This window comes from Phaethon aethereus, assembly GCF_964289735.1.
Source record: "Phaethon aethereus genome assembly, chromosome: 2".
Classification (NCBI taxonomy): domain Eukaryota; kingdom Metazoa; phylum Chordata; class Aves; order Phaethontiformes; family Phaethontidae; genus Phaethon; species Phaethon aethereus.
The window spans coordinates 6,462,825-6,478,986 of record NC_138582.1 but is presented as its reverse complement, the minus strand read 5'-3'; the positions used below and the strand labels follow the sequence as shown (position 1 = coordinate 6,478,986).

General features: G+C 41.1%; 1 protein-coding gene across 1 annotated transcript in view; it reads right to left on the bottom strand.

The window, feature by feature from the left end:
* The window catches only part of FAM135B (family with sequence similarity 135 member B), a gene marked incomplete at both ends in the record, with an annotated part of 148,296 nt that overhangs the window by 63,173 nt on the left and 68,961 nt on the right, over positions 1-16,162 (bottom strand). Inside the window, 3 exons of the mRNA XM_081996627.1 lie at positions 2,805-2,978; positions 4,863-4,933; positions 14,639-14,778. Coding sequence (XP_081852753.1) covers positions 2,805-2,978; positions 4,863-4,933; positions 14,639-14,778 — 385 coding nt within the window. The remainder of the gene's footprint in view (positions 1-2,804; positions 2,979-4,862; positions 4,934-14,638; positions 14,779-16,162) is intronic.

Genomic DNA, 16,162 nt, shown 5'->3' with positions numbered 1-16,162 from the left:
CTTGTGGAGGCCAGAGCATTCAGCAGGGGAGTACTCCCAAACCTGAACAGCGTTCACTTTTTCTGTTCATCTCTTCTCAGACTTGCTGGGGTTGTCTTCTCTCACCCCGGGCAGCACGGCGCTGCCAGAGGCAATCTTTTTACTTCCCAAAGAGAACTGTCACTTCTGTGATGTTAGGAGAGACGTGCCAGCCAACTCCTGCTCTAGATTCTCCTCTGTTTCTCCCACATCCTAAAAGTCTGAAAATACTGCGCTGTGATCCGCAGCTGCCAAAAGCACCGACCTGCGGGGCGGATGTCGCTGCGGAAGGGCGAGGGGCTTGGGGTCTGCAGCGGCACAGCCCCAGCCCTGCAGAAGGGCCGGGCTGTAGGGAAGGCGCAGGTGGGGGGAGCAATGTTTCAGGTCACAAAATTTCCATCCAGAGTCCTGCAAAGGATCCCAGAAACATGAATTTCATTCATCCTCCGGTGGGCAAGAGGCGAGGGCTTCAAAGTATCAAACCTAATGTAATATTTATCGTATAAGAATTATTAACCAGGACAAACATCAATATAAAAATGTTCACTTGTCAAAAAACAGGAGGTAATGGAGACACCCTGACAAGGTTTGCCCAACAAGAACTATTCGTGGGCGTACATTGCTCTGCAGGGAAAGGCCTGAATCGGTCTTGATGGTTTCCTTATTGTTTTCACTGTTTAAATACAGACAACAGTATTTAACAGTAATTTGCCAAGAGAGGTAACAAAATATGAAAAGCTGAGTCCACAGGGCACGTGTGAGCAGATAGCTGTGATTCAGGCCAAGCTGTTTTCCTGGACACCTTCAGTAGTGAATTTCATTTTTATGTAATGTGAGATCTTTATTTTCAAGGCAGGTCTAGAACTGTTATTGTTTTACATTTAAGTGTATATACAGGCGTAGAAATAACGTGTATATACATGTAAAGTACATACTATCATGGGACAGTTTAAGGTGATGAACTAAAACACAGTGAAACACTACATAGATATTTTTCCCAGAAAATGTAACTATCTTGTGTTTATTTTTGCTATAATGTGACAAAAAAGACTTTCCAGTCATTCAGGTCCTATTGTGTTACAAAAACAAAGATCTGATTTTACAAGTAAACTTTTTTTTCTATGTCCCTAGTAAAGTCCAATGATAAGTGATAAGCAGGACACCTCTGAGCTGGGAGAAAAGCAAGTAAGATTTAGTTAGCTGGTTTTGTTTCAGACTGCTTGGAACTGGTATTTCTTTTACACTAGTGTCTTCACCCTGATTTATACTTAGAGAGGGCACGATATATTCTTCAGGTTTTGAATATTTATCAAGAGGAAGATAAATCCTCAGTATCACACTTTAAAGTTATTTTACCGGCTTAAGTAAATGAGATTTTATATTGTGTTGTCAAAAATCTTCACTCTGCTGCGTTAAGTAAAAATAAGGTATACTTCATAAATGTCCACAAAATCCTATTTTAAAAGCTATGATAATCTGATTATGGAGTAGTTGCTCATCATGAGATTTATGCCTAATAACAGTAACAAGTCTCTGCAGCCCCATTCATTAGAGGATAACAAAGCACTGAAAACAGTCATTAAGCCTGATAACTATTGTTCTTTCACCCTTTTGTATAGCAGAACAATGGGCAAATTATCTGAGCAAATTTATCTGCTTAGAAGTCGTCTGCTACAATCTAATGCACTATTTTAAAAGTCAACACATAGCAGGAGAGAGATACAGCAGTTACCTGTATCTCAGCAGCAGAGGAAAGGACAGGTACATCAGTCTGATCTACTAATATGACTCACGTCACGGTCACAACTCAACCTCTTACAACCTTAATTCATCCTATGGCATCACGTACAAGCAATGCCTTTATACAAACGGAGAACTGAAGTAAAGGTGTATTAAGTCAAAACATGAAACCCGAGCAAAAAAGAGTACAGGTTCATCTTTTCTTTCTGACACAGTGCTCTTTGCACAATATTTGACAAAATTAAGAGTCTCCTGGTCGTTCGGTAAACAGCAAGGAATAAGGGAAGCTGAACGGTGCTGAACACTGCATTTTGCTTCGGGACCAAAGGAGTTCCCTCCCCCTCAGCACTCTTTATCTCCCACGATGACAAGATCGGACACAAAGTAAATTGTCAGAAAGACCTTTGCTTCCCCTCTCCTGCTCTAAATATTAGAGGATATTGACCTCCGGCCCTGTTTTATTTGAAGGAGTTCTGAATTATTTTCTTGTCATTATGAATCAGATAACATAAATAACACCTAGACCCCATGGCAACTAGTATTATACTGCTGCACAGTTAAATCGAATGATGCTGCAAAGGGAAAATTAAATGGAGCCTTACCCAGTACTGACTCACGCATGCCTCCTATGCATGTTATGAATTATGCTACTGCAGAGGCCACAGATGAGATTAGCGTCTAACTGTCCTAAGTGCTTTACAAAACAACAGGGGAACAAAATGTAAATGCTCTTAGTTGCTTTTAGACTAAAGAGGAAAAACAGTCAAGGAGAAGAGAATTTTCACTTTTGTCATGTAACAGGTGGGAATAGAGAGATCAAGACTAACCAAAATTTCTGAACCTCCACCCAAAGATTTTGCTGGTTTTTGATCAGAGCCCTAGTGACTTATCAAGGGAAGGAGCCTGTGTCAGAGGCTGGCTCTAAACCCCAGTCTCCAGAACCCTAGCCCATTAAATTATCCTCTCTGCTTCGCCTATACAATAAGCAAATGAACTCAGAAGACGGATCTGCTCCGTCTTTCAACAGACATTTCTGTGTCCTTTACCTGATCAGAGGCTGGTGTAATGCTACCAGTGACGCATGTACCGTGACGGATATCACTGACAGGTGGAAATAGTCAAACATGACAGGAACATGGTGGTGCAGACCTCTCCGGGCGTGGAAGTGAAGACACAGTGTACGGCTGCTGATCATGGGGATCGCTGGAACATCCCTCAACCTGGAAGAGAAAGGTTTGCCAGGGTTAGTGAAAGCTTGCGTTGTTACAGCCTGCAACTTGCTACAGGCAGCAGGCTGGGAGACAGCTTGAGGTGAATTTTTATCTCTTCCCAGCTTCTTAAGGTTTTACATAACTGATGAGTATCCTGTGTTGTACTTGTGCCTAGCATAAACATAAACATAAACATAAACATAAACATACATAAATTATAAATAACAGATGTAGAAAATATATATAAATATACTGCATAAAAGAAAAATAAATGTGATGCAAATCTGGTTTCCCCTGGTGATTGTCCTTGATGTCCACTTATGCACTAGTTCTGGGGCCATCAAGAACTAAGTAGCAAAAGGAAATGCATTGTCCAAACTGCTCAGCTTATTTGAGTGTTCATAGCCAGGACAGCCCACTACTTGTGATTTTCAGTGTAAGAACAATCAACTTGGGCAAACTGTGGAAGTCAGAAGCAGTCTGGTGTCAGAGAGAGCTGAAAATTTTCAGAATACCTTTCTAGATAGCTGATCTTCTGAAAAAACTTTTTGCAAGAGGTCAAAAAAAAGTTGGTGAAGTAACTGCAGAGAAACAATACAAGTTGGACTGGCTTCTCCTTCTTTCAGTAAATAAAACCCAAGACTTTAATTTAAAGTTTGGTTATTCTGGAATAACTTTCCTAGTGTGCGGTCAACCACATGACATCTGAGCCACCGATAGGTCAGGTGACTGAGATGTGAACCTAGAGCATGCCTAACCACATTGTCCCAATGGAATTGAAACTCACTTCTAAAGAAGAATTGTTTTACAGCATTAAAGACCCTTCTGAAGCCAACTGTTTCCCAGACATAAGAAAACCTATGATGAGATGGTTGAGTATGGTGCATGGTTAGTCCCAAGAAGTGTTTCAATGAGATTTGCAGAATATCATTTATAAAAATCACTGCTTTTGTTTATAGTAAATCAGATTAATCATTCACATGATAATAGAAATTAAATCTAAGTGTTAGAGCACAATTTTATAACTTGAAAGCTTCGGTTCTTTTTATTCTTGGCTATTGCTTAATGTTTGTTTTGTCTCTCTTATAGACCCATCCGCATCAGAGTTGATGACTGATGGTCTAGTCCCACCTGCCTGAGAGAACAACTTTTCACCTTACATATTTTGAAGATGAAAGAAACATGTTCTTGAAATTTGTTTTGGTGTGGTTCATTATGGGTATGAATAAAATCACATGGGGACAGTCTTAGCATGAAACAGAGCTCAGATGATTTCTCTGCACCCACTCCCACTCCCTGCCATAAATGCTGCTGAAGTGATTAGAATCCTTTTCTGTGTTTCAGAGCGGTTGAATAACATCTGGGACCACACTTTCTGCTATGTCTGAGGAAGGGATGCTACTCCTACTTCACCTAGGATTATGGAATCAAATGCAGTGAGAAGAGATCAAAGTCAATGGGAAGATGCTTTCCTCCTAAAATATAGAGACAGCTTTGGTTCTTATACAACAAAAGCGCTAAGCATGTTCATACAATCATCTTCAGGCAGAAAATGCTTCGTTGTCTCTTGAGATAAATGCATTCCTGAATTACAGCTCCTGTTCACATGGAAGTCAGTGATGATATTCCCTTTGACTTTAAAAGCAACAGAGAGTGAGCAACACTTAACACCTTTGAAAACATCACACTTAAAAGAGAAAAAATGTTGTTCTTTTAAAGAGGAGTATGAGATACACTCTTCAAATACAGAGAGGAAACAGAAAGATTTCAACACTAAGGCAAAGGAAAGATTTATCAAACCTATCCCTTTTTCCAAAGGACTTACTTCATCAAAGTAATTTCCCAGCTGAACAAATGCCTGCATTACCAACTGAGCTTTAAAACAACACTTACTGTTGTTCGCTATCGGTAAAGTGCAGGTCCAACTTGAGTTGAAAATCTGCCTCACTCAATGCATCTTCCACCTACAAAAAAGAGAAAGGCGGGGTTACCTTTATGAAATGGCACCTAAAACATTGAAGGCAAAGGTGGATAGGTTTGGTAAGAGCGAAGGCAAAACCATGCAGCAAGAGCAGCACCCCACCACGGTGGCAGAAAGGAGCAAATGCGCCAGCAAGTCGAGGTAACTGCTGAAGGAGTCGGACAGAACCAGAACGGTCAAAAGTGTTATTTGCTCCTGGTGTCCTCTCATGTCAAAAAAATCACTCCAGACAAGAAGAAACCGGAGTGTGTAGAGCACTGCATTTGCTGGATGCTTGCTCTTCGCACACCGAGGGTCAGTGGAGCACTTGTGAAGCTAAGCTCCCTTATTGAGTGTTCGTTTGGGTTGTCTTGTCAGCTGAATGAGAACAAGGACTAGGTTTTCTTGGTTGAGAAATAGCTGTGAATCCTTCTGAATACCTGCCTGTAACTAATGCAAGGTTCAAAATTTACAGCTTAAACCAATCAGAAATGGTTCAAATAATCCTGACAATTTCTGATCTCTCATCATTAGCCTTTCAGTCTGTTTCTCAGCAAACTGAGATTTTCCTGCCTCCCAGTCACACTTTCTGGCCCTTAAATTCATGGAGGAAGTTTGTCATTCTTGTCTAGACCATTTTCTTTGCAAAATTCAAAGGTTTTTGTTGGTTTTAAAGCTTCAGTTAACAGAAGTTTAACTTGTTCACTTGTTGCAGGGTACTACATGGTAAGATTCGGTTTGCCAAATACACTGAAGATATCATGTGTAATCATAAGCTTACTCACTAGTATCTTCATCTGATAGGTCCCACTTGCAAGATTATCCTTCTTTTATTGCCAATAAAATACTTTAATTGGATTTTCTGAAACAGTACATGAAGGCAGCTGTCAGTTACCTTCATCTAGGAAGGACTACATTGGATAACTTATCCCAGCTTGGCAAATTTAAAGCAACTATAAAAAATGGAAATAAATAAATCAGAATGGAAGAAGGATTAAGCTTCCCAGCACTTTCACCTTCACTCTTCTGAAAAATTTTTTCTTCGCCAGAAATACAGGTTTAGTAACATAAAAAGTTTTATTTCTATCTTCCTAAATGGAAATATGAACAAAAAAATCACTCATTTTATTACTAAAATAGTCTTTTTCTGTGAGTATAAGCATCCTTTATCGTACACCAGAGTACAAGAGGGGATGCACAGGAATGCAGGTGGAAAAGTGGAGTTGTTCACTGAGGGTAGGGTATTATAAATACAACTTCTTTTTACCCAATTTTTGCCACAAAAAGGTGTGATGAGACATCTAGGATCTCTCTTTTGTCAGTGGAAAGCAACAAGCAGATGCATACAGTGAGCTGACCTGCCCTGAGGTACACACATCGGAAAAGGACAACTGATTTCTGTTTGTGCCTGTCTCTTTCCATTGACAATAAATAAAGGCTAGACAAATATATAGGACTGGATACACTGTAATTTTAGATGGCTTAATTTAGGCAAGATGAATTCTACTTTCTCCAGCTGATTAGCACATTCTTAATAACAGACTATACTGAAAACATACTGAAGGCAATGTCAGAGTCATCTAGCCTGCTCTGACAGGTAGCATTCATAAAATATATAACATAAAACATGTTTACATAGGTTTTCCAAAGGTGAAACTCCATCTACAGTTTGTCTTTTTCTGTTGAAGCAAGAAAATTGAGAGCCTAGGATTGATTGCACTTTGGCAAAATTATCAAAGATGTAAATTTCAAACCCTTCTGAAGCAATATGGTATTTCTTCCAGGACGACCACAGGCACAGAGATGTGAGGAGAAAATTGCCCCTTCTATTTATAGAATCATAGAATCATTGGGTTGGAAGGGACCTTCTAAGGTCATCTAGTCCAACCCTCCAGCAATGAGCAGGGACATCTTCAACTAGAGCAGGTTGCTCAGGGCCCTGTCCAACCTGAGCCGGAATGTTGCCAGGGATGGGGCATCTACCACCTCTCTGGATAACATGTGACAGTGCCTCACCACCCCCACTGTCAAAAATTTCATCCTTAGATCTAGTCTATATCTGCTCTCTTTTCATTTAAAACCATTATGCCTTGTCCTATTGCAACAGGCCCTGTTAAAAAGTCTGTCCCCATCTTTCTTAGAAGCCTCCTTTACTCAAAAGCTTCAAGAAGGTGTCCCCAGAGCCTTCTCTTCTCAGGGCTGAACAACCCCAACTCTCTCAGCCTTTTTTCATAGGCGAGGTGTTCCACTCCACTGATCATCTTTGTGGCCTCCTCCGGACCTGCTCCAGCAGGTCCATGTCTCTCCTGTGCGGAGGCCTCCAGAGCTGGACGCAGCACTGCAGGGGGGTCTCACCAGAATGGAGAAGAGGGATAGAATCCTCTCCCTCACCCTGCTGGCCACGCGGCTTTGGGTGCAGCCCAGGAGATGGTTGGCCTTCTGGGCTGCGAGTGCACATTGCCAGCTCATCTCCAACTTTACACCTACCAGGACCCCCAAGTCCTTCTCGGCAGAGCTGCTCTCCATCCCTTCATCCCCCAGCCTGTGCTGATACCAGGGGTTGCCCCAGTCTGGGTGCAGGACTCTGCACTTGGCCTTGTTGAACCTCATGAGGTTCACACAAGCCCATTCCTCGAGCCTATCCAGGTCCCTCTGGATGGCATCCCATCTCTCAGGCATGTCAGCTGCACCACACAACTTGGTGTCATCTGCAAACTTGCTGAGGGTGCACTCGATCTCACTGCCTATGGCACTGATGAAGATATTAACCAGTACTGGTCCCAGTACAGACCCCTGAGGGACACCACTCGTCACCGATCTCCATCTGGACATTGAGCCATTGACCACTACTCTCTTGATGTGACCATCCAACCAATTCCTTATCCACCCAATGGTCCACCCATGAAATCCATCTCTCTCCAATTTAGAGAGAAGGATATGGTGGAGGACTGTGTCAAAGGCCTTACAGAAATCCAGAGAGACGACATTGGTCGCACTTCCCTTGTCCACTGATGTGGCCACTCCATGCTAGAAGGCCACTAGTTTGGTTCAGGGAGGACTTGTCCTTGGTGAAGCCATGATGGCTGTCTCAAATCACCTCCCTGTCCTCCACAGAAATCTGCTTTCTCTTCTGTGTTTGTCTCAAAACATCTGGAAGTATGTCTTTCAGAAAAGACAGACTTCTTTTTTAATGAATTGTTGTCACTAAAAATCACATTTGATGGCATTTGCAAAGGAAATAATCAGTATTGAAGCTACAGTCTGAATTTAAACTAAGAATTCAACTCAAGTAGTGTTTCAGACAAAGCAAACCTCGTCCTTCAACAAAGGGGCTGAAATTTTGGGTCTGTGATGAGTATTGCTGAGCACCTGCAACTGTCACTGAAATCAGAGTCTGTGTTTAAAACAAGTTCAATACGTAGTGACACCAGCCCAAAGCACCCTGAGGCAATGAGTGGATGTATAAGAGACTTAGAGATATTTATCACTGCATGGGGTCATACATTAAGGTGCAAGTATAGGACATTTTTAATCCCCAAACTGTATTGAAAATGGTCTGCTCAGAACAGTGCAAAACCCCACATAAAATCAAATCACAGGTCTCACTATAGGGTTTACGGTTTTCTCTTGTATATTGGAGGTGTAAATATATATATAAATATATATAAATATATATATATAAAATATATATAATTTTTATATATATAAAAAAATATAAGACAAGTGAAACCTGGACAGTTAGTCAAAAATCACTGGACTCTTCATGAGAAAATATCATTAAAAGTTTTATGCATATGTTGAGACACAACAGAATTATGTACAGCAATCACAGGACACAAGTTATTATACAGCTTTGATACCTGCTGGCCTTTCCTGTGTTTTACTTTTTTTCACCTATTAGAACCACAGGTGCATAAAATCCTTTACATGGGAAAAAATGAAATGGCCTTTCCATAGCTCATACAGAAGAGGCACTGAAATTTCTATCATTCCTCAGTCTCCTGTACAAAATAATATTGTCCTTAAATGAAATATGCTACTTCTTTTAACACTAGTGGGACTATTATGGCATTTTCCACAGTTATCACTTACAGACTGTATAATTTTCCAATAGTTAGATAGACTATCAGAATTTCTAAAATTTTTTTTTTCCCTGAAGAAAACCTTTAAAATTTCGTACCAACATAGTTAAGAAATTAGCCTGAAAAATTTCTCTGGAATATAATTAGTGTTTGACTGGTTAAGCCAAGAAGTGTCCTGCCAGACACTCTGTGAAGTGTCTTCCAGTGTTTTTTACAAAGCTCTTTGACCTTTCAGCTGTGTGAATGATTAAAATCACAAGTCATGAAAGAAAAATAAAAATCTGTGTTTGTGGGAATACATTCATACTAATCAAGGAATATTATTCTGTTCTGTAATATTCCATACACCCAAACAAAAGTAAAGGAAATTCAGAACCTGACCTCTGGGAAACATTATTGCATTTTACATGTTGATCTTGTCTCCAGTCAAAAATAAAATAAGACGGTTCAGAACAGAAATTTTTAAAACTTTCTTTGAAATAGTACATGCACTTAATTCTTTTTTTCACCTAAAATCAAGCAAGGGTGAAATTAATTTTCTCATTTCTGATTTGATTAATTCTTCATTGTTTTCATCAGTTTCATATTACTCTGCATTTTCTTGTAACATCGTCTTATGTTTTGAGGAAAGTAAAGTCTGCAAATTCAGTATTCTGTTCTCTGCTGCTGGGATGTGCCTACGGTTTCCCTAGCGGTCCCACGTTGGACCTCACAGCTTGTGCAAAAAGAAGACCCCATATTCATCTGTGAGCACATACAATTTTCCAGAGTTCAGGCTGGTTTATAACCTCTGTCTCTCTTGCCAAAGGACTGCACTGATAGGAAAATGCATTTTATTGAACAGTGTTCAGAATCTGTACAATAGAAAGTATTTGTATTTAAAAAGTGAAAGTATTTGTACAATAAAGACTGTATACAAAGCAAAGTACTCCAATTTCTGTTGAACTGGCCTGGAATCAAGTGCATTATTTCAGTTTTAAATTCTAATTTTTCCAGTTTACATTGACATCTTTGGTTTAGCTTTTAAGATCTGCAATAATGCAGCAGATGCTGCATTCTTGTGATGTACTTCCATAATACTTAACTGTTTAGCCAGAATGTCAGACTGAATGATCTGGATGTCCCATCTCACACAAATTCATCCAGAAAGTACAAAATCTAATATACTGTGTATCCCAGCGTGCCTCACTTTATCCTCTCCCTGCTACTAAATTGTCCCTGAATGGAGCCAGCAAGCAAGGAGACAGACAAGTTACTTGTTTTATTGTTTGATGAAAGAGGCAGAGCTCCTTTTTTAATAAGAATGAAAGTAAAAGCTTATGAAAATAAATTAGACTTCTTTGTAACACTAAAGGCTGCCTCAGCCCTGCAATATTGTTTCCTATGAATTCAAAGAATGCTGCATTCTTGGATAATATAGAAAAGGCATCTAATAAACCAGAGAGTTTTAAACCACCATTTATATGGTGAAAGGTACGCTCAGTGCCACTTCTAGGTCGATAATTGAGGTTTTTGCCATATAATGCCAGACAAAAAAGATGTATTTCCATCTTTAAGCTTATCTAGGGTTATGCAAGAGGAGGAGGAAAAAAGAGAAAAAAAACAAACCAGTAGCAAATAATCTAATCTGGACATGGATTTGTTGTTTGGGGATTTTTTGTACTTAGCCTACCTCAGCAACCTGTCCCATTAACAAAACTACTCTAGCATACTGCTCCCTTGAGATAATATTTGATAATTCCAGCTCTGACAGCAGGAACTACATGGAGTGTATGAAGTCAGCGCTCCATTACCCTCGTCTATTTATCATAACTTCCACTTTCAGAAAAAGCAGCAAAGAGATTCTTCACCTTCAACCAAAAAAACTCACCGTAGCACACAATTGTCACAAAAAGGGCTTGCATCTATTGTGTTAAATAAGTTAAGAAGTTATGGACAGAGATAACGTTTAAAACATTTGAAAAATATTTCCAGGTGTTTTGCCAATGCCACATTGCAGGGATCGCATCCAACATATGACATTACAGGACAGAGATGCAAAACCGCCTCTGAACAATAGTTGTGAATATAGAAGTTTTCTTCTGATCATGGTGGAGTGGCACACTTTGGTCTCTCCCTTATTTATATCAAATTTGTAAAGTAATGGAGGATAAGACATCAAAGCAGAAAAAGAGGTCTGGCAGCATTGTGCTGATCTCCTCAACACCCAAAAAGTTTTAGGGACCTTTATTTTTTGCATTTCATTCTTTAAAGTGTCTTCAGCAACTCACCAACAGACCTGCTTATCCTCTTATTGTACGCCCCTGAAAACCCAAAGCAACTTCACCATACAGAGATAATGGGGTTTCCTCCGTGCGAAACTGTTTTGTATCTACAGAACTGGGCAGCTGCCCTTTGCCCGCAGGACCTCCTATGAAAGGAGAAGTGTGATGCACACAGCACATCAGGAGTCAGAATGAGTTTTAGCTATGAGGAATCTTTGGTTGTTTTTCACGTTTTGTGAGGTGCACAACTTTCCTGAATATTAATGCAAAAATCATCAGAAATCATCCCTGCTCATCACAGCGGAAATTGCTATAATTTCAGGGGAGGGACTTTTAATCAGAAATGTTCCACTGTGGAAGGAAAAAAATAATATTCAATTATGCATGTTGGAACATTTTCCTAATGAATATTGATAAACTTGCATTTAGTAATTTTTCATATAAGCACAAAACAACATTTCTAGAGAGGAATAAATTTATGACACTATGTAAAAAAAATCCCACCAAACAAAAGAGACAACCTAATCAAAACACCAAGAAAAACGTGGGAGGGAAAGGGGACCATGTGAAATGAGCTTAAATTAGGTTTGCCAGCTGTTTTAATTTATATCTATACATAACCCATGTATATATGGGTTAAAATAAGACAAAGCAGAAATTTTAAATCTCTTCATGCTCAAATACAAAATTATACAAGGAAGGACAGGTGAGCATCTCTGGCCCCAAGTTCAACACACAGCATTTGATTTACACTGGCTGCATAACTAATAGAACCTATTTTTGATGGCTTCCGGATTTTGCAAGAACAGCTGATGTCACGTGTCTCTCACTATCACTGAGAACAAGCACCAATGCCGTATAGTCTGTACCAGTCCTTGTGCCGGCAAAGCACATCTATGACACACTGGGCCAGGCCTAAGTGCCATTCTACAATGACACTTTCTCCTCTTTCTGTTTAAGAGTCCAGGGAAACAGTACTCTCCATGCTCTAAGGCTGCTCCTCTCTTGTAGCTCCTGGGAACCGGAGTCATCACTGGGACACATTAATTTCACGTCAATAAGAGGAAGCTGAAGGTGCCCTACAAGAAAGGTGGCTCAGAACACATACTTCCCTTGTGTGGGTGCAGGTTGCTCAGAACCCCGTCCAACCTGACCTTGAATGTTTCCAGGGATGGGGCAACTACCACCTCTCTGGGCAACCTGTCCCAGGGTTTCACCACCCGCATGGTGAATAATTTCTTCCTTATGTCTCGTCTGTATCTACCCTCTTTTAGTTTAAAAATATTACCCCTTGTCCTATCACAACAGGGCCTGCTAAAATGTTCATCCCTATCTTTCTTAGAATCACGGAATCACAGAATGGTAGGGGTTGGTGTGGCGGACCGACACGTGGACTTTGTCTTAAACATTTCTTGGTGCGGAGGCCTGAAGAGCAGAGCTACAGCGCAGCCATAGTGGTAAATATCACCCGACTAGACCGGTTTCGGAGCACAAAGGCGAGATGCAGGGAGTTGTGAATCGACTCAGCTTGGTCTCACCTTGACAGACCCTTATCTATGTGGAGATGACTTGGGGGGAGCTGCAAAAACGGCTCAGCCCAGGGAACAATGATAAGAACAAAAACCTGAATGGAGCCCTAAGTACGGCACTTAAGGAGGGCACCAGACAAGCAACGACCCCCCCCCAAACATGCGAGAAGAACGTGCCCCGTGGGCACTAAGAACGTGCCATTTCCTTGGGCAACCAGAGTGAAAAAGACGGGACTAAAAAGTATAAAAGGAGATGTTCAGAGGGGCTGGGGGGACCCCCACCACCAAGGAACAACAGGAATCAAGAGGACCAACGGGACGCCGCTGGATCCACGGGTGGTGATATCTTTGTCTCTGTCTCTTTCTCCTCATCTCTTTGTCAAACTGTGAAAGACGTGTTTCACAGGACTTGTTGGTCTGGTTAGATTGTTTAGTTTCCTATTAAATTGTTAAATTGGTTGGCTGGTGTCGTTTCACCTTAATTCAGTTCGGAGGGATCACAAACCTGGTCGTTGGTCCCAAGGGGAGGGAGGTCATCCTAAACGGCTCCTTTCAGGCGGCGACAGTTGGAAGGGACTTCTGAAGATCATCTGGTGCAACCCTCCTACCAAATCAGGATCACCCAGGGCAGGTTGCAAAGGAACGCGTCCAGTCTGGTTTTGAAGGTCTCCAGAGAAGGAGACTCCACAAAGAAGCCCCCTTTAAGTACTGAAAAACTGCAATGAGGTCTCCCTGGAGCCTTTTCTTTTCCAGGCTGAACAACCTCAATTCTCTCAGCCTGTCCTCATAGCAGAGGTGTTCCATCCCTCAGATCATTTTTGTGGCATCCTCTGGACCCGCTCCAACAGGTCCATGTCTTTCCTGTGTGGAGGGCTCCAGAGCTGGACACAGCACTGCAGGTGGGGTCTCACCAGAGCAAAGCAGAGGGACAGAATCACCTCCCTTAACCTGCTGGCCACACTGCTTTGGATGCAGCCCAGCATACGGTTGGCTTTCTGGACTGCAAGTGCATATTTCTGGGTCATGTTGAGCTTCTCATCAATCAACACCCCCAAGTCCTTCTCCTCAGGGCTGCTCTCAGTCATGGGAAGAAGGATCTTGTTATGAACCCAATCTAGATGAGACACAATGTAAAGAAAAGGTGTCATACATGGAATATAGGGAAGGTAGGCTCCAGCTACTGCCACATGCTCCTGCAATCAGGAGCACTAAGGAGGAGAGTGAGGAGACCTCTAAGTCATGGAGAGGGACTGTAGCAAAAACTAATCACAAGGAGAGAAGAGGAGGAGAAGGTAGTAATGGATGGTAAGAGTAGAAGATGGTCCTAGCAAGATGCAGAGAATTCCCAGTTTTCTCTGGTGAGGTTGATCTACACAGATATGTAGAATGAGTGATCTAGTGCACAAATGACAATTTACAGTTGATACACTTGAGTTTCTGATACACTGATTTACCAGTATACATCAACATCTTCTTCCACTGGAAAGCCAAGGTTTAGACTACTCTTCATAACAGGCACAGTGCATAGGGTCTATCTGAACTAATGCAGATGTTTATAGTGTTGGCATTTACAAATAAACAAATCACCCCAGGCACCCTCGTTAGCATAGGTAGTGATGGGTACAGGATGGTAGATCTCCTTCTAATGCAGATGCTGGTATTTGGTCACATAAATCATGCCTTTACCTCCACCAGCTACACTGACGAGACCTGTGACAGCACAGGGACCCTATGACAACTTCTCCAATTGACATATCTGCGCAATGGACACCTGAAGTTAGGTAAGAGGAATCCCAGCCCTCCTGGTTTTTATGTGCATCCCAGAACAACTCACCCTTTCGCCATCCAGAAGCAGGTGCACTCTGAAGTTCATTGATTCATTAAGAATGATCTCTTCATTCCTGTACAAAATCTGAAATATTCTGCTGTAAACGTTGTTTTCGTGAACGCAGGCTGAGCAAAGGCTGGAATCACCTGCACAAAACACAGACAGACTGTGGTGTGATTTCTGCAGGGAGATTAGTTTTTCCTCTATACTTTCACTTCAGGATTATCTAGGCCAGTTGTATTAGTACTTGTAATTAAACAGTTGCATTCTCAATAATTAATGGTAATGGAGCAGATTGTTATTGTGGGTTGCAGGTTCCCAAACATGATATTTAAAGAAACAAAAAAGTTGAACTGTAGGCAGACTGGATTTTAAAATGAGAACAGCTGGCTCTGTTACAACACTTATCCATTATTTCACTTATCTATTATTTCATTTCTAATGAAAGCTACAGCATCAGATATCTTCTAGGGAGGTTAACTACCCAGCACCATGAGGACTGTGGGTGTTCACCTGTGAAATTTCATCTTTTTTCTGCAATGGACATCTTTCAGAAGAGGGAGTTTTCTTGTCATCTTTGGTGCTCCCAGAAGTTACTGCCTGGGCTAGAAGATCCCAAACATAGAGCTTGGAAGTGTAGAGTTAAGATACCGAAAAAGAAAAAATTAGCCCTTTTTTCAAGTTGCCAAAAGTCCTGTGTACTCCTTCAGGCCCTTGACCCATGTGAGAGCTGCCAAGCTGGCCCATACTATTGGGATTAATCTGAGGAACTCAAGAACCAGAACCCTAAGCTTCTCCACATTGAATTCAGACAGTCAATAGCTTCATCTGTGTGCTGGTGATCATCACAAATTAATTTCACCTAAACTCAGGTGGGATTTGTCCTTCCTAACTTTTAGGTGCCTCCAGCGTATGCATTTTTTTTTTGTTACAATGGAGCCTATGGAATTTAAGACCTCATTCTTCTGATGAAAAAAAAAAGTGCATGCTTTAGACTAAGGCAAATTTTTGCTTAAAGTCCACTGCTTATTGAGTAATTGTCCTTTAATTAACAGGAAAACAGTGTGACTTGCTTAGCTGTTCAAACCCACATTGGAGGCAATAATATTTACTACAGTGTATTCCTTCCAGAGGAGCCTGCAATGACTGTGTGACTATTTAATGAACAACTGGGCAACAAAGTTAGGTACTTTGAAGTCATGTCTTGGCTGTTAATCAGAATCCCCTGCTAATTCTAATTCCATAGCCCCTGAGCAACAACATCTTGCAAAATTTACTCAGAACCAGTTTTGTCCCTTTCCAGCATTCAGTGCTGTAGAAAACTAAGCTTTTGAAATATAGTCCTTTAGCAAACGGTATTTTGGAACTCTCCTGACAAGATGTGCTTAAAAAAGATGTATCAGTATCTGTCCTTCAAAGAGAGACACATCTGTGGTCATCATCAGTAAGCCATCAGGTACATGCTTTTTACAAAGATAATTTTTCAGAAGGTACTTCTGCGAATTTGGACCTTTGCAGAATTGTTTTGAG